Raw genomic sequence first — 19,257 nt, 5'->3', positions numbered from 1 at the left:
TGTTGTGTCAACCGTGTCTGTTTTACTACTGGCTTTCTGCTGAAACACAGGTCATTTTCCAACTATTGTGACGCGTAAACTGCCCCCTGTCAAAAAAACAAATGACAGGTATTTAAGTTTGAAAAAGCAGTCGTTTGAAACAAACAAACGTTAATCAGATAAGGTGGCGTAACATGGTGCAGTATTGTGTGCGATGTTGATAAATGCTCCACATTCAGTATTCTACCAGGAATACATTGTCGGACAGTTGTTGATTACAGGTGGGCTGAGGAGAAAGTAGGTCACCGCAAAGCATTCTGGGAGTAAATGACTCATGGCGGATACGTGAAGCCAAAGAGCTTGTTTTACTATCGGAGCTCGCCGTGGACCGCATCTGCGTGTCGTTTGTGTGTGGAAATTACTAGCAAAACCTTCGACAATCATGGAACGGATACCACAACATACAGTTGGATTATTTTCAATTTTCCTTCTTATAATAGGTAAGTAATGTGACGTTTGGCGACTCGCTGAAACAGGTTGCCGTGCTGTGTGTGTTTTTGATTTGAATATCTACATGGGACGCCCAACAATAGCTTAAGTGGGACACGATCCAGCAATGAATAAGTAGATTTGAAAGAGTTTAAGAAAGTTCATTCTCGCTCTGTTATTGCGTGTGCATGTAATGAAATTTACCGAGAATGTTTTAGGTGCTTTCTTTGAATATTTGTTTGACTGCACCGATTTGTCTGAAAGCAATTTGACCCGTACGCTGGGTCACACACGGGTTGTCAACTTCAAAAAGATATGTCCACAGCCGTCATAGCTGCACCCTACTTCAGGTGTGGTATTGTTGATACGGGTCTAGTCAGTTTAGATATGTAAGTTTACAACCTACGACTCTTAGCACAACCGTACTTGCTTCGGGAGAGGTGACATGTCTACTGTATATTCGTGTAATAACCTTTCAGGTGAAAAGACAGGTGTGCTATCTTGCTGAATGTCCACACAAGCTTATTCAGAACTGGGAGTGGTCATTTCAGGATTTCCGATGATTCAGTCAGAATGTATCATTAATGAACTATTTGTCTATTCACAAACGCATTGGAAGTATTTTTTCGGTAGATTTCGTGTTTGTGTACAATATGTTTCCGTGGTAATCGTACATTTCACTGACTAGCCATCAGCTAGATCGGTGATGTTTAGTCATTCAAATTACATAAGACTGCTTAAAATATATATGATACGAAGAAAAAAAACGGGACTTTTGTAATTAATTGAATATACATTTTATTTTTAATTATTTTTTTTTTCAAATTTGAAAATACTTCAAACCATATATACAAATGATTAACTAAATAAAAATAACAAATGTAACTAAATTAGTCTCCGTTTTAAAACTCATGAACATAGCAAATCGTAGTATCAAGAAACATTCACTGTTATCTTTCTAATCACATGAACGACTGTAAAACATTTCACTAACTTCATCCTAAACTCAAGCCGTAAGTCAAGAATTTACAATGACTGCATGGCACAACACCCCTCGTTACAGGGCTCAAAACAGGTGCCCGAAAACCTATGATTTGATGTAACTTAAATGCAGTAATTCTGGAACATATATACATATTGAGTGCAGATATACACAACCTTTATTAGATTCATTAAATTTTCAGAAACACTTCACTCTATTGTTCAAAATTGATTTCAGTCCTACATGTTAAAAATGTTTGGGATGCATCTAAACAACTGTAAACAAGTTTTCATTTAAAAAATCCAACGGTAACAGTTTGATTTATTCTAGGCATTTCGCAACATCTTACGGGTTGAGTCAGTTCTAATCCTTTTTACTCACAGCTTGGCATGCTGTGGGCATTCAGTGATAAACCAGGCATGACCCAGCAACCAGCAGCGTTCTAGACTTTGAAACAATTCTAAATAGCAGAGTTGACAGTGGACTTGAAACTCCACATAAATCAAACTGGGCTCTGTCAGCTTCAGGAGCACGAGGTTCATGGGAAGGATTAGAGAATTTTATTAGTCATTAACTTTGAGGCCCTTGGGGATTAAAACTGAAGCTCGTAAGTGAAACTTATGGGTGTAAAATCCGAGGGGAAGGGTTCGCTGGGCTGATAAGAGAGTCACATTTCACATCAGCAATTAAAGTCAAAGAGGAGAGACTCGTAAAACATGGTGTAAAATGGAACAGAACATGTGTAAATATGTTTGATTGAAGAAATGAAAATGTACAGTGATGGCTCTCGTTTCTGCTTCAAAGAGACCTGGCTCTTGACAGAGATGTTTTATGAAGTGTCTTTTTGACCCTGGTAACATCATCAAATCTTGCACATACTGATTTGAAAGAAACATTTTCATGCTACTTATAGGGCAGACAGACATTAAGTCCCACTAATATACCTGTATTTTGTGTAAATATGTATATATAAAAGCACAATTCAAATGGGTCCCAGATCAATGCTTCATTTCTGGAGCTGAGACCATGTGATATCTCTCTAGACTTGATTTGGATTCATGTAATATATTCTCTTGCATTTGTTTGACAAACCTAATGTAGGGCTAAGATAGTAAAAGTATAGTAAGTTTGACCGCTTGGTTTAATTGTCTGTTTCACTATTTGCCTGAACTGCATAAAGTTTTCAGTAAATGCCTGAAACAAGCAATTTCAAACTTTTCTGTAGGAACTAAAACTTAACTCATTGAAATAAACTGCTTTTGATTCATGGTTAAATCCTGAATTTCAGAAACTGTTTTTTTACTGTATAAGGATAAATTATTGAAACATTTCAAAGTACTTTTACTTGCACTGATTCTGCAATCTAGCTATTAGGAACTTGCACCTGGTGCAACTTTTTACCATCTAAATAATTCAATACCATATTTCTTACATTACATATTGCAATAAAAGCAGTGCAACTGGAATTTGGCTGGTGCAACTAGGTTTTTATCTTAGGTTGCACCTGGTGCAAGTAGGTTAACATCTCTTAAATCGAGCCCTGCATAGTCCCAAAACAACTCATTCAGAGATATTTTTCTTTTTGGATAAAGTCGCCTTCAGTAATTGTTTGCCAGTTGGCACACCACAGCATTCAAGATGAATAAAGCAGATCTTCCTCTAAATATGCAGTTAATGAAAATACTTGTAGACAATGTGATCCCTTGTTTCAATAGGCAGTGTGTGTGTTGCAAATGAAGGCATGTCAAACTTTTTAATTTTCACCATGAGAAACTTATCATTGTCACACCTGTAACGAGTTGTACAAAGACTGGCCAAGGTAGGTGTGATTGTACCTGTGTAGTGTGTTGACTCTCAAACATCACACGGGGAATCTAAGCCACTCTCAGACAGGTAAAGTGACCTGTCACTTTCCAGGTGCTAAAAAACAGGTTGTATCAGATCTCACACCTGTAGGCTTGTAGACACAATATTTGCAAGTTACTTACTGAAGCTACTGTTCTAAACCTCGCCCCTTTCTCCCTACACACTCATTTGACGCCCCACACTGTTTGTATTACCCAAGTTGTGCTTGAATTCATACTGAATGGGAATGAAATATATTGAATTTAGATCATGTAGGTGACTATAAGAACTGTAATGATGCATCGAACTATCGATTGATTGCAATGTTGAGTCTCCGACATCAATTAATTGATGGTATAAACGAAAAACTATTGATACATCGATTGTATGTGTTTATGTTTTAACTGTTTACTTGATCTGGGTTTCAAGTTTCTTGTCAGTTAGTAAGAGAAAAACTTCATCTTGTTTATATTTAATATAAACTATACATTCATTTGGGAATTAAATTTAAATGAGACAATTCAAGGAGAGAAAAAACTATTGCAATAGTTGGTCGCAATAGTCTGTCGCTATCACAATAGTATGTTGCAGTAGACTGTTGCTGTCGCAATAGTCACCCCTAGTAACCATGGTAACTATGGTAATAATAGAATTGCACAACTTATTGACGACATGATAGTATACTCTGCAAATTGCAATGGAATCTTTCTATGTGTTTTTACGTAAAAAGAAGGGATGAACTTGGGTTATACTTACAGATTGAGTGTGAAATTAAGGCTGATTACAATCAAAGCTACAATATTCACTCCAGGCTAAGGAATCAAACCTAAGCCGTTGTAACTAAAACATGAGTTTTACACATTATCTTGACTTCCAGATAATCATGATGATCTTCAGAATTGAAAATAAAGGTCAACATTCAACACATATCTTTCCAACTTTTAAAATGCTGTCAATAATTATAAGGTTATAAAGCGCTGAAGATGTTTATTTTGCATATGGTGCAGGTGAACTGTTATATCAACATAAACAGAAGTGTGTCAAATACTCTGAAAATGCAGTATTTATCAAGAAGATTATGTATTCGTATCAAATTTGGTTGAAATGTGTCGTTATGATTAACTAGTTTGATCACGTTGATAGACAAACGCTGCTACTTACTGAACTGCTATAAGGTGCCTTGCATTGTTTGATCATGTTGATAGACAAACGCTGTTACTGCACTAATATAAGGTGCCTTGCATTGTTTGATCACGTTGATAGACAAACGCTGTTACTTACTGCACTAATTTAAGGTGCCTTGCATTGTTTGATCACGTTGATAGACAAACGCTGTTACTTACTGCACTAATATAAGGTGCCTTGCATTGTTTGATCACGTTGATAGACAAACGCTGTTACTTACTGCACTAATTTAAGGTGCCTTGCATTGTTTGATCACGTTGATAGACAAACGCTGTTACTTACTGCACTAATTTAAGGTGCCTTGCATTGTTTCATCACATGGTCAACTGAAATTCTTGTTGTTAAACCAGGTCAAAGTATATGATTTTAAAACTGAATGATCTGTTTCATTCTTAAAGCTCATTGTAAACATTCATTACATATTCATCTTCCGGTGGTAATTTTGAGTTGTTGAAAGACTGTTAGGTATTTGATTTACTAGAACTAAATAGGCCATCCGTTCACCTTTTAACCTGTTTTTTTAAAATACTCTCTTTTATTATTTTGTGTTATTAATCTGATGTTAATTGGGATATATTTTCTGTTAGAATTTACACTGAACAATCAATAAGTCGGTTCATGAACTCACACTCACAGTGTTGCTTGTATGAGATATTATCTTCAGTTCAGCAAGACTGGAAGAAGCGATGGCATGCAGCAATATGTCAATATTAGATTAACACCATGACATTCTGATGAGTTCCACATACAGAAATAATAACTTATTCATAAACATGTGTGTTTAAAAATAATCCTGAAAAAACATATTTGGGTTGAAAATATCTTTCAAAATCATGAACTGTTTTTTTTAGCAATAAGTGAGTCTTGTGGAAATCTTGTTAATCTGTATTACTCATGTCGACAAGGATATCCTGGCAGTCTGCAACGAACCATTACCCCAGGTCTGATGTTGTGATGTGCCTGGTTGAGCTGTGAGGCTGTAGGCATGTTTCACAGACATGCCTAATTGAAACTGCACGCTGCACGGGGACAGGAGATAAGTCTGGATGTGATTTATTGCTCTGATGGCGCTCACAGCCAATATATCACTAAGGCCAGGACAATGAGCATTGTCGGGAGTGGAGACATGTTCGTCCGTCACTGTGTTTATAAACCTCCCATGGGCGTGGTAACAATGGTTTCACAATATAGAGGATTCACTAACAGATCTTATAAATCGCCTTAGTCATGTTTAGTAATGCAGTTTTCTCCAGAGACACTGAACAGTGTTGACAGTACTTACTACCTGAAAGTCATAATGTAATTTTGTCGAAGATGTCACAGCTCCTATTGAAGAGAGTTCAAGAATTTTGGATGCATAGAATTAAGAAAATAACAAAAGTGGCGTTTCCTTGTGGAACCACATTGCTGTGAAAGGGTTTCTTGTAGCAGATCATTTTTGGGTATCATGAAATAGAATTTATTTCTAAACCAGGTTTGTTGTACAGCATGAAAATGACAATAATTTGAGTTTTAATGACCCTTTAGGATCCTGGGTAGCAATAGAGCTATTGCAATAGAAGTCAAACGTCAACTGCCATCAATATTGAATGGCCTGTGAGGACTAGTGAACCTGGAGCGAACTTTGCACGATCAAATGAAGGACATGTTGCTTCTGAAGCCAGTAAGGGACGGTGGGGTAGTCTAGTGGTTATAGCATCCGCTCATCACGCTGAAGACTTGGGTTTGATTCCCCACATGGGTACAATGTGTGAAGCCCATTTCTGGTGTCCTCCGCAGTGATATTGCTGGAATATTGAGAAGTGGCGTAAAACCATCCTGACTCACTCACTCCTTGCTACAGGAAGTCGTTAGTCCCAGCCCTGCCAGGTATTTCCGGGCAGCTCATTAAAAGAAGCGGCAGGATTATCCTGATTATCTCCAGCTTACCATAATCACCAGGACTTGTTTCATTACAGCAGAAAGTTCTAATTTCATTACCTCATTGTGGATCTGCATCAAATAAAACCAGAATTCTACTTGGATGAACTCACAAAGTGTCAAATTCTCATTTAAATCTTTATTAGTTTGGAATTCATCATTCCAAGCGCGTGGTGCCTCTTGTGTTTGAAGCACAATAAAGCCGGAGACCATCCGACTGGCGGACCTGCATAATGTAATCAGATCAGACTCCTGTTTAAATTGAATTTTAACTGAAATGCTTCTTGGCGTGTAACGTTACTCGACAAAGAGTAACCTGTGTTTCAGCCAATCCCTGCCACTTCCGACACATCTGATGTTACATGAGACTGGGGTCTCAGTCATGTTCTTGCTTTTTATTCAGTGAAGGACATGGAAACATTGCTTGACAACATATCACATGGAATGGTAGTGATGATGATATTTTTGACCAAAAAATAACATGATTGACATGTTGGAGATGATGAAGATAGACAGAAGATACAAGTAATTTCATGACATTTGATTTGCCAAACAACCATTTTTTATGTTTGTTTCCAGATAAACCTAGAAAACAAGACACTGCCGAATAAATTTAATAGGACTCCTACTCAAGTCATGAATGATTTGGCAATTCCAGATTGCCTCTGCTCTAGGGTTGTTCTGGGATTTGTTTTGCAGAAAAGTTGAAGACGAGTACATTTCTGAGATTAAATGTCAATTCAGCCAATATATGTACAATCCATCAATCCATTCTTAAAGAATATAAGGGTGGGTGGGAATGTTAGCCCAGTGGTTCAAGTGTTTGCTTGTCAAGCCGAAGGCCCGGGTTTGATTCCCCACATGGGTACAATGTGTGAAGCCCATTTCTGGTGTCCCCAGCCGTGATATTGCTGGAATATTACCAAGAGCAGCGTAAAACCCAACTCACTCACTCACTCACTCACTCACTCACTCACTCACTCACTCACTCACTCACTCACTCACTCACTCACTCACTCACTCACTCACTCACTCACTCACTCACTCACTCACTCACTCACTCACTCACTCACTCACTCACTCACTCGTAGAATATGGAGACTATACACTGGGCACCCAATTTGAACAAGGGCATGTAATTGTTTATCAGACGTGGTGTGGGTCAGATAGTGATTTATGCGTATCATGATTATTGTGTCTTGGACTTTGTATTCATTGCAGTCCGATCAGTATGATATCTATCCCAACTTTAGTCTCGGCAACCATTTTGTCCTGGAAACAGAGATGCTATTTACCTGGCCTTGTGTTTGAACACTCTTGGGGTTGGGAGGTGTGTAATGTAACACTGGATGTAGATATCTGGCTGATGGCCTGTGTAATGTGACGCCCAGGGCTCAGTGTTGGTAGTGATGGTGGTCATGACATGCAGATTTCTCCAGGAACTTGATTCAGACAGTTACATGTTGGCGGAAGGGTAGACTAACAACTAGTCTCTGAAATGAACATATTTTACAGAAATAAAAACAGTTCATAATAATAAAAAAAATATAATGAAAAAGAGCCTGGAGATCAGACTTTTAAAAATGGGAGTCATGGTAACTTACAATATTTATTTTTGGCTTGGTTGACACATGTCATTGGTTCCCAATTGCGCAGTTCCATGCTTATGCTGTTGATCACTGGATTGTCTGGTCCAGACTCAATTATTTACAGACCACCACCATATAGCTGGAATATTGCTGAGTGTGGTGTAAAACTAAACTCACTCACTGTTTGAATGATTAAGACAGATACTTTGTTGGGCTGCACGATTACTGGATAACAAACACACATTATCAAGTGAGCAGTTGGTGTATTATTCAGCGAAACAATAACAAATTATTTGACGTTTTGACTTAGATGATAGTGTTAAGTAATCACAACAATGACCAGTGACCACACTACTGTCAACTTAATTGACTGCATAAAACTAAACTCACTCACTCACTCACTCACTGTCCTTGGAGGGGAGACTGTCCTGTATGCAATTAATCCTCTTATAATCCTCTTATAAAGTCGTGTTTCCTGAATACATTCCAGTGGGTACATGTGATGTATTGTTCCTGTTATTTACAAGTGAATACATTTCATGCCATAGATTTTCTATTCCAAGCCGCATGGCAACAGTTGGCCCAATATATTCTGGTAGGATCAATACTTCCTGGAGTTTATTGTGTTGTATATGAACTCATTATTACAACAGTAACCCCACACTTTGTTATTTTTTTCATTTTTGCAATTTGTTCATTTGGTGACCAGTCTTGATGTGTGTCTATTTTAGACAAGCATAAATCCCATGTGACATTTTTTGATCGTCCCAAAACTGGAATATGTCTTAATAGTGAAACAATCTGTGGCAAAGGGTTCTGGGAATATATTCTAAGGCTCAGATGGACAGACATTTATTCAGTAGTTAAAGCATCATTCACTTGTGCAAGATAAATCAAAGAATGGTAGGTAATTCAGTGCAGGATTACATATTGATCAGTTGTTCAAAACATTTCGGTGTAACATTTAGAATTTAACACCTGCACCTATTGTGTTTAAAGTTATGCAAGGAAATTAAGTTGTGTCATGACTCCAATGATGCTGGACCCGTGAAGATCCGGGATAGAATAGGTCTTCAGCAACCCATGTGCTTGCCATAAAAGGCGACTATGCTTGTCGTAAGAGGCGACTAACGGGATCGGGTGGTCAGTTTTGCTGACTTGGTTGACACGTCATAGGTTCCCAATCGTGCAGATCGATGCTCATGATGTTGATCACTGGATTGTCTGGTCCAGACTCGATTATTTACAGACCGCCGCCATATAGCTGAGATATTGCGGAGTTCGGCGTAAAACTAAACTCACTCGCTCACTCCAATGATGCTGATAGTGATATTGTGATCAAGAGACGGTTTGTCTCCATGCTTGAAATCTGTTAATTCTGGGGAATCCTAATGAATACTAACAAATCCTACCATGTAACTCTCTGCATTCTTCATGCTTGTTTCTGAAGCTATAAACACCCAGATTGTATATGCTCTGTTCTAACACAAGAGATGTTATCTGACTGATTTCTGTAATCCTAGTCAAACCCGGTCAAGAGACGTACACCAAATATTAAATCCCTCCCAGTATATATAAATACACTCTGGATTGTAAAACTTGTAGAAGCTGATTCAGCTGCTTACTTAAAGTACAAAGGCGTACAGAGGCGTAGGGAGGCCTGGCTCCGTTAGGTCCCCATCTGGTTGTTGTGAGGGACCAGGCACAAAGTGGAAGCAGTTACTTGCCCACCTGACATTTGCAAGTTTAGATAGCAGAGTACGGCAATAGGTTACACACAAATGTATTGGGAGAAGGCTGGTTTCTTTGAAACCCTATCTTCGTGCGACCTCCTCGGCCCATTGTTATGCTTGTGTAGGTGTTAAGGACATCTCTTGCGGAAGAGTCCGAGAGAATTTCTTCATTAGCTGTCAGTTGATGAAGTAAATTATGTCAACATCTCTTCTCCCTTGATGTCATTGTTTGGAGGAATTAGAGAGTCGCTCGGGTTTTGTTTCGCAACAATCTTATTTCAAAGTAAACACAGGGGATTTTATCGGAGATTGGAAATGTTAATTTCTGCGGAACTGAGAGGGAAAGTTAAATACTGGAGGGTCCTTGCAGCTTTCTTGGTTTGCTAAAAGGAGAATGGATTTAGCAAGAATAAATAAAGGTTCAGAGAAACCATAGTTGATTGAAACTGGAAACCGTTAAGAATAAGTGAGCTGGACCCTGACATCATTAATGTTGGTCTTCAAGCTATTCATGATGAATCAGCAATAGACAAGATACTGGCTTGGACATAACTGTTCGGCTTTGTTTTCAGTGTAGTACAGATTAAACATTGTGTAATAATGTTGGAAGGAAGGACTTTTGAGGTGTTTTTCGAATGTTAAAAATTCCTAAAAGTTTCTACTGAAACTGGTGAATGAAAGAAGCTGCTTATAAAGTTCCAAGGAACTACCACCATAAGCCACAAAGGAGACCGACCACAATAAGCCATGAGTGCTTTAAAGAGGCCTTTGTCTTTTTCATGTAATCTTCAGAACATAGCCTAGTGAACTCAAGGAACTGAAGGATTATATTCTGTTATGGATATTAAACATGTTAAGCCTGCTGGTCCCAGTGTGCGCCCACTGGACTAATTAGGGGCTAACGTGTTTAAGGGTTTAACGAGGCATGCCTGTAGGTAATTACTTTGATTATCTGCTTTTACCGATGCTTAACACTCTGCTTGTAGTGCTACAGGGATAAGTTCCCCGTGGGGATTCCTGAATCCAGATTAGAACTCGGCCCGGCAACCTGCTACAGGGATAAGTTCCCCATGGTAATTACAGATAAGAACTGGGCCCCGACAACCACAGTTGTCACATGAGGCGATGTAATGCCTTGGTGGTCAGAGAGACTTGGTATATAGTGAGTGAGGGATTTGGGTTTTACGACACTTTTAGCTATAGTCCAGCAGTATCACTGCAGGAGACACCAGAAATTGGCTTCACACAATGTGCCCATGTGGGGAATCGAACCCGGGTGATGAGTGAACGCCTTAACCACTAGGCTACCCCACTGCCCCGAATTGGTTTATAATATGTCGAGGTAACCTTGTTGTTCCTAATATCTCTCACTGGTTGGCCTAGTTTTGACTCTAATTCGTTAGAATTGATCTTCTGAAACCATTGCTTGAGTTAAGAGATGATTAACATGATCATGTAGTCAGGGTCAGTAGCTTGGCAGATTAGTGTCATTGGATCTACATTGCTCAGATTGATGCTCATGATGTCGATCACCTGTTTGCTCCAGACTCAGTTATGTTCAGACCACTGTCATATAGCTGGAATATTTCTGAATGTAGCGTTTAATAAAGAAACACACAATCATATACATACATGCAACTGATGCTGTCGGTCGGGCCAGTGATTTGCTGGCCTGATTGGATTTTTACTAGCCACAGGCTCGCAGGCCAGAGGCTATTTCTCACACTGATGCTGAGTGCAAAAACAAACAAATAACTTTTATACAAAATTTGAAGCTTCAGTCATTAATGTTGCATTAATAAAAATATAAGGAAGCAGATTGGGCAGGAAGCCCTTGCCATGTTTAGTTAGTTGCAATCAGAAACGTTAATTTCTGTTCCCAGTTGTTCTTGAACTGTGACATTTAATCGGTCAAATCATACAATGAACATGCTTCCTCAGCAGAAACTTCCCTATGCTAACCACTAACATCAGTATTATCAGGATGCTGGTCATTGGTCATTGTTTGAAGACTGACGGAAGACGTCCGTGTCGTCTGTGGTAGGGAAGTACCACATGCAGTACGTTTAATAAGGGTCAGTGGGGTAGCTTAGTGGTCAAAGTGTCAGCTTTCAATGTTGTAGACCCAGGTTTGATTCCCCATATGGGTGCATTATGTATAATGTGTGCATTCAGTTTCTGGTGCCCTCCCTGTGACATTGTGGGATATTGCTTAAAGCTTTGTATAACCATACACACCCACTCACTGTTCCGAAACATGACTGACAGTGTGCAAGAGGTTTTGATTATGTGTGAGAAATTTGAATTGTTTGACATATTCAGTGGTCAAACATTGTCTGATCGCCACAGATTGCTCTGCCAACCCTTAGTCATTCCAGGGTTTGGTGGAAGGTTATAATTAGACCCTGCAACATATGCTTGTCATGAATATGTTTTAACCGAAAATATTTTTAAATCAGTAGTCCACCTTGGCATTTTAGAATCCTGCATTCTGATTTGTGCTTCTGAGGTTTTGACAAAAATGTTACACCGTGATTTTACCAAATACCTCTGCTGTGGTGCAACAATTTACCAAATACCTCTGCTGTGGTGCAACAATTTACCATATACCTCTGTTGTGGTGCAACAATTTACCAAATACCTCTGCTGTTGTGCAACAATTTACCAAATACCTCTGCTGTGCTGCAACAATTTACCAAATACCTCTGCTGTGCTGCAACAATTTACCAAATACCTCTGCTGTAGTGCAACAATTTACCAAATACCTCTGCTGTGGTGCAACAATTTACCAAATACCTCTGCTGTGGTGCAACAATTTACCAAATACCTCTGCTGTGGTGCAACAATTTACCAAAACCTCTGCTGTGGTGCAACAAGAATGGAGTGAACATTCAAAAGCATTTCTTTCCAGATCCTCCCATTTGGTGATTTCAAATTCCTTAGTTTTTGCTGAATATCACGTTGTCGTTCCTACATTATAAGAGTTACCTTGTTGTTGCCAGCAACTGAGGGAGTTTGGTATATTCAAGGCTAGAAATATGATGTACAATTACTTAGAAAGTGTATTTCAAAATTCAGTAGCACCAATAAGGCTTTAGGGTAACACTTGTACATGTTCAAATTCAAAATCTCACAGTATCATTTTCAGTCAGGAATGTTACTGATATTGAATTTACTTTTGAAACACTAAGGTATATCTCCGAACTGACCACCAGCTTGCTCACTCACAGCAGGAGTATGAATACAGGAAAAAAGTGTTACATTTTTTCACAGAGTTTGACTGTGTTTGTGGTGCGATGTTGACTCGGTGTGTCTGTGGCATGACGAGCGGGATGGCGGACAGATCTGACTACGAATGCTTGTCTGTGTGACAGTCAATATGGAATAGGGGATGTGTGTGTTAGGGGCAATTACAGGTGGCAATCACACGCTAACTACCACCGTCCTCACATAGATCGTCACTGGACACAGGCCGATTCCGCCATTCACTGCATTCTGATCAAATATGTGAAAAATAACTCAACTGTCAACTTTTGAGAAAGTCCCTGATAAGTGAAGCTTGGTCAATAAGCTTGTTTTTCTGGATGTTCTGTCCTATAAAAAAGTGCTGGGATCTCCACAGCAGTGTAAAGATCCTTAATTGTAAAGGACATCAAGGTAGTAGTGGTGGTAATTAATGGTTATAAAGATAGACTAAGTTACTAAACATGAGCAATGAATACAGAATGACTTTGAGGAGCAGGGTTCGCTTATTTGGATATCACTCACTCACTCACTCACTCATTCACTCACTCAGTTAAAGAAGTTCCTGCAATCACTTCAGTGAGGTGAGGTGAAATTGGGTTTAACGTCGTGCTTGAGAATATTTCGCTCATATGACGACGTGCATGCGTGTGTATGTGTATGTGCGGCTGCTTGTACTAGCCCAGACTTAAGCTGGTTTTATAGTGCTAGCCCACTGAGATACCACGCCGCAGTGAAGCATGAATACCCCACTCAGACACATTATACTGACTCCGAGCCGACCAGTCCTTGTTGTACCCAATAATGCAGAGCGCCAGGCAGGGACCAACAAGTACCATATTTTAACGTCTTTTGGTATGACGCGGTCGGGATCGAACCCGCGACCTTCTGCTCTCGGGCGCACGCTCTAACCACTACACCACGGAGGCGGTCCAATCACTTCAGTCAGAAACTTGAAATTAATGAGTGAGTGAGGTTAGTTTTATGTCTTTTAGCATTATTTCAGCAATCACTTCAGTCAGAAACTTGACATTAATGAGTGAGTGAGGTTAGTTTTATGTCTTTTAGCATTATTTCAGCAGGCGGGAGACACCAGAACTGGACACACATTGTACAGATTTGTGGGACAACGAACCAGGTCTTAGGCGTGACTATCAAACTTTCTCCAAAGTTGACACTAAGCACTGGCTGCTGAACACAAGACACTCAAGTGTGTTATCTGTTGTAGCCACACAGAGGGATGATCTCATCACTGACATACTCCATAATTATCGGAATAAAGAAATCAGTGACCTGTTTCATTTGAAAACTCCACCACGCATGCTGCGGATGTCATCAAACATGACTAACTGCTCATTACTTTCCAAATTGACAATTTGTGATTGACGTGTTGTACAGTCCATTGTGAGGTTGAGGGAGATTTGTTGTGGTACACTGAAATGTATTGTACTCCAGAGTTGTCGAACTATGTACTGCTGACATTATTTTTATTGGTGATGGTGCATTTATCTTCAGGGTCAGACAGTATGGTTTTACTAAGGGTTGAATTCACAGTTGCTGACTTAAATATCTATCTCAAGTCCATTAAGTTCCAGTTGAAATATTTTAGGAATGGCATTTGTTGATCTTAGAAATAAATTCAATACATCCCCAAATTCCAAAGATCCATCGTACAAGGGCTGTTACAATTCACTCACGCCATTTGGTGAACCGATCCGTATACCTTTATTCGTTAGTCATGATCATAAGAATCGAAGATCGAATTTGGTCATTATTTATCAAAATGAGAAATGCAAAATGGATTTTGGAAAAGGAATTGGAAAATGTAAAATTAAACAGTCCTATGTAATTAAGTTGACAGTAATGTGGTCACTGGTCATTGTTGTGATTAATTAACACTATCATCTAAGTCAAAACGTCAAATAATTTGTTATTGTCTCGCTGAATAATACACCAACTGCTCACTTGATAAAGTGTTTTTGTTATCCAATAATCGTGCAGCCCAACAAAGTATCTGTCTTAATCGTGCAAACAGTGAGTGAGTTTAGTTTTATGCCACACTCAGCAATATTCCAGCTATATGACGGCGGTCTGTAAATAATCGAGTCTGGACCAGACAATCCAGTGATCAACAGCATGAGCATTGATCTGCGGACTTGGGAACCGTTGACATGTGTCAACCAAGTCAGCGAACCTGCCCACCCAATTCTGTTAGTCGCCTCTTACAAGCACATATATTGAGTATTTACTTAATAGGAATTGAGTTTTCACCTAAATATTTGCGTAATTTACGCAGATACACAGCTTATCTGTACCTGTGACTCATGCATGTCTATGGTTGGTTAAACAATCATCTTGTACCAGTGAAGCCAGTACAATTCATAGAAAATGTTTTTCTTATGCTTTTTACTAAATGCGCACTTAACTCTCCAAACTGCACTTATCGGATCATCAGATGATTGTCATGTTAATGCCCCAACCATTCAAAAGTAACTTATTCATGTCTGATTAGAGCTTTAATGACCCTTTAGGATCCTGGGTATCAATAGAGCTATTTCAATAGAAGTCGAAAGTCATCTGCCATCAATACTGAATGGCCTGTGAGGACTAGTGAACCTGGAGGGAACTTTGCACAATCAAATGAAGGACATGTGGCTTCTGAAGCCAGTAAGGGACGGTGGGGTAGTCTAGTGGTTATAGCATCTGCTCATCACGCTGAAGACCCGGGTTCAATTCCCCACATGGGTACAATGTGTGAAGCCCATTTGTGGTGTCCCCCTTGTGAACTCATTGAATATTGCTAAAAGCACAGTAAAACCATACTCACTCACTAACTGAAGGCAGTGAGATGTCAGCTGTTGATGGGTGTGGTGGTCTGTAGGGCTGTAACGAATACACCAGGGGTGGAAATAGACCATTGCCCGACGTCCCAGTCCAGTGTTTTTTTCTGTTGGGCAAGCAAATTTGTATATCATGCTGTACCAGTGTCCAGTTGACTTTCCAATGTTAATAATGTTGTATTTTTAAAAAATCAACAAGAAAATTGGCTGGTATAGTGGAAAAATGATCAGGGCAAGTGAATTTACATGTGCAACTGTATAGGAGTACACTAGCAATTGTAAAGTTATTTCCACCCCTGTACACTATGTTGCGAATATGATACGTATCACAAATATTGGGTAGCGAATACGAATAATTATTCACGAATACAATATTGTAGATAATGATTGATGTACAATATTGAATGCCCATGTTGACAGTGTTAATTTGTCACAGCAATAACCAGTGATCTCATGACACTCAAATTTGGTATGTAATAGTTATATATGACAGTAAAATGTGCGGCCTTGGCAAACTAACATGACTTGGGCTACTACAAGGCTAGTACATAAGGGTTCAAGTAAAACACACTCCCTTAAACAAATTGTAAATATTCATGAATATTCGGTTCTGGGGAATGAAAATAACGAATTGAATTCATGAAGGGCTACGGTTCAATTCACCGAATATGCGAGTGAATCGTACCAGCCTTAGTGGTCAGGGCACTAAGTGAGAGAGTAGGAGTGGTTTTAGACCACTTTTAGCAACATCACAGCAATAAGTTGTGGAACAGCAGGCGACGGTATGCATAATAGTCTGCCTTTATTTGTTTGCACTTAGAACTGCCAGAAAATATTCATTTTCCACAATACCAAAATCAGATTGCATGTCTGAATGCTTCACTTGAATGGTGATTGTGAAAAGGCAAACAGTATTTACAGGAACATCTGTTTCTACAGTGGCTACAGTGCTGTGTCTAGGATGAAGTGCAACACATCAGTCAAGAACTAAATATGTTTGATATGTGACTAACTGTCAGTCAGATTGGGAGACAGGAACCAGGAAGCAGTGGTGACAGGATCAGAAGGGCTGTATCCTACTTCCTGTGTGGCAAGTCAAACTGATCCCAATACTGCCCCTCAGGAGTTTGGGTTAAACTGGCCCCAAGCAACTGGGGATGGCTACACCAGGGGACTTCTGATGCCTTCTCATGATGAATGGTCACCATGGCCAAGAATTGTGTACAGTGTGTATATCTATATAGTCGTGGTTATTATTGTTATATACAGTCCCAAGCTTGAAATATGTTTGGTTAAGCTCATCTAATAACATATAAGTAACAATTTATGTTTGCAACTTTCAGAATGTAAGCCTGACTTGAGTCTTTGTGCAGCTTGGAATAAACTGTGAATGTTTGGTTGGTGAAGCTCATCTAATAACATCCCGTGAAGATCCGGGTTAGAATTGGTCTCATGATGAATGATTGGTGACAGCAACCCATGCCTGTAAGAGCTAGACTATGTTTCCCAATTACATAGAAACGAATTGGATGGTTAGGCTAGGCTGACTTGTCATTGGTTCCCATTTGTGCAGTATAGCTAAATATTGCTGAGAATGATTGGTGAGGCTGAAAAGTGTTTCCCAACATCAACGATGCTCATGATGAATGATTGGTGACTAGGCTGACACATCAGTGTTTCCCAGTTACATAGAACGATGCTCATGATGAATGATTGGTGACTAGGCTGACACATCAGTGTTTCCCAATTACATAGAACGATGCTCATGATGAATGATTGGTGACTAGGCTGACACATCAGTGTTTCCCAATTACATAGAACGATGCTCATGATGAATGATTGGTGACTAGGCTGACACATCAGTGTTTCCCAATTACATAGAACGATGACTAGGCTGACACATCAGTGTTTCCCAATTACATAGAACGACATGCTCATGATGAATGATTGGTGACTAGGCTGATCAGTGTTTCCCAATTACATAGAGCGATGAATGAATGATTGGTGACTAGATGCTCATGATGAATGATTGGTGACTAGGCTGACACATCAGTGTTTCCCAATTACATAGAACGATGCTCATGCCGTCAATCACTGGATTGTCTGGTCAAGACCTGATTACTTACAGACCACTGTCAAATGCCTAGAATATTGCTGAGTGTGGCGTTAAACAACAAATAAAACAAATGGTTCCCTTTAATCTCGCTAAATACAAACTCGGAGCATTTTACTTGAAAGATTTTGGAGTCTGTATATATACATAACCAAATATAAAATACACAATTGGAAAGGTATAAATGTAAACCAAATTGAGTTAGATGCATAGGCATTGAGTTGTTCTGAAGACTGAACACAACAATTAATGAATGAAACAACAAATAAAACAAATGGTTCCCTTTAAGTGAGATAGTGTATGACATTGCAGGATTTTGTGGGCGTGGCACTTCGCCTTGTAACAGGACAATTTGCTGCTGCACATGGCTGAACAATAAAGCAACATGACTTGCTCTCAAATGGAAGTGAAGTAAAAACATGTGTTTATTCTACGCTGAGCATTGATGACTAAGTGTGTTTGATAATTGCCAAGGAGTCACAAAGAAAAATCATTTGATGGACCTTATCTGTATTGATCTTCATTGATTTGACATGCTCTTTAGGGGATGTGTCATAAATATTAAAGTTAGTTTTGATGAAATAGGAGATATATTGGTTAGAGATCTATACAGCACTTTCCTTGGTATTCCTGTTCTACTCTGTAGGTGAAATTGATTTCATATACTCTTTAGGGTAAGTGTCATAAATATTAAAATCATTTTGCTGAAATAGGGACATATGCCATTAGAGACCTTTGAAGCAAGACTATCATTTTTCTCTTGAATTCGTATTGATATTTCTGTTGCTCTAACAGGTGAAGTTGATTTTATGTGCTCTTTAGGATATGTGCCATTAATATTTAAGACAACTTAGATGAAACGGGGAGATATATTCGTTTGAGACTTACAGAGCAAGACCTAATTTCTCTTGGGTTAGTATTAATGTGCCATTACGTATGAAATCTGATTTGGGAAAAAAGATTTTCAAATGATATACCTACATTATTTGATATGTACATAGACAGTGATGCAGAATAGGTTCTGTGTACATGCACACAAAGTTATAGTATTTGCAGCAGAAACTGTAACGGGTACAGATCTGTACTCAAGGGATGAAGGGTTGGTACTACTAGTAGCGGTAATGTATTTGTTCAGCATGTTCTTTGTCAGAGGTCGGGATCAGGTGGTCAGGCTCGCTGACTTGGTTGACACATGTCATCGTGATCCCAGTTGTATAGATCAATGCACATGCTGCTCAATCACTGGATTGTCTGGTCCAGACTCGATTATTTACCAGTCTCTCCTGTATTCCGTGACGAATTTCTAAGAATTCCGCAGCAAATTTAAGTAAATTCTGCA

At 39.1% G+C, this 19,257-nt stretch overlaps 1 protein-coding gene across 1 annotated transcript in view; it reads left to right on the top strand.

Annotated features, from left to right (window-relative positions):
* The first annotated feature begins 288 nt into the window (after positions 1-288).
* The window catches only part of LOC124261008 (nectin-3-like), a 38,599-nt gene continuing 19,630 nt past the window's right edge, over positions 289-19,257 (top strand). The window contains exon 1 of the mRNA XM_046695328.1: positions 289-479. Within this exon, the coding sequence (XP_046551284.1) occupies positions 422-479 (58 nt within the window). The 5' untranslated portion in view covers positions 289-421. The remainder of the gene's footprint in view (positions 480-19,257) is intronic.

This window comes from Haliotis rubra, unplaced genomic scaffold (assembly GCF_003918875.1).
Source record: "Haliotis rubra isolate DU_JTF1 unplaced genomic scaffold, ASM391887v1 Scf784, whole genome shotgun sequence".
NCBI lineage: Eukaryota > Metazoa > Mollusca > Gastropoda > Lepetellida > Haliotidae > Haliotis > Haliotis rubra.
The sequence above is the reverse complement of the archived record's forward strand: the minus strand, read 5'-3'. Positions and strand labels throughout refer to the sequence as shown.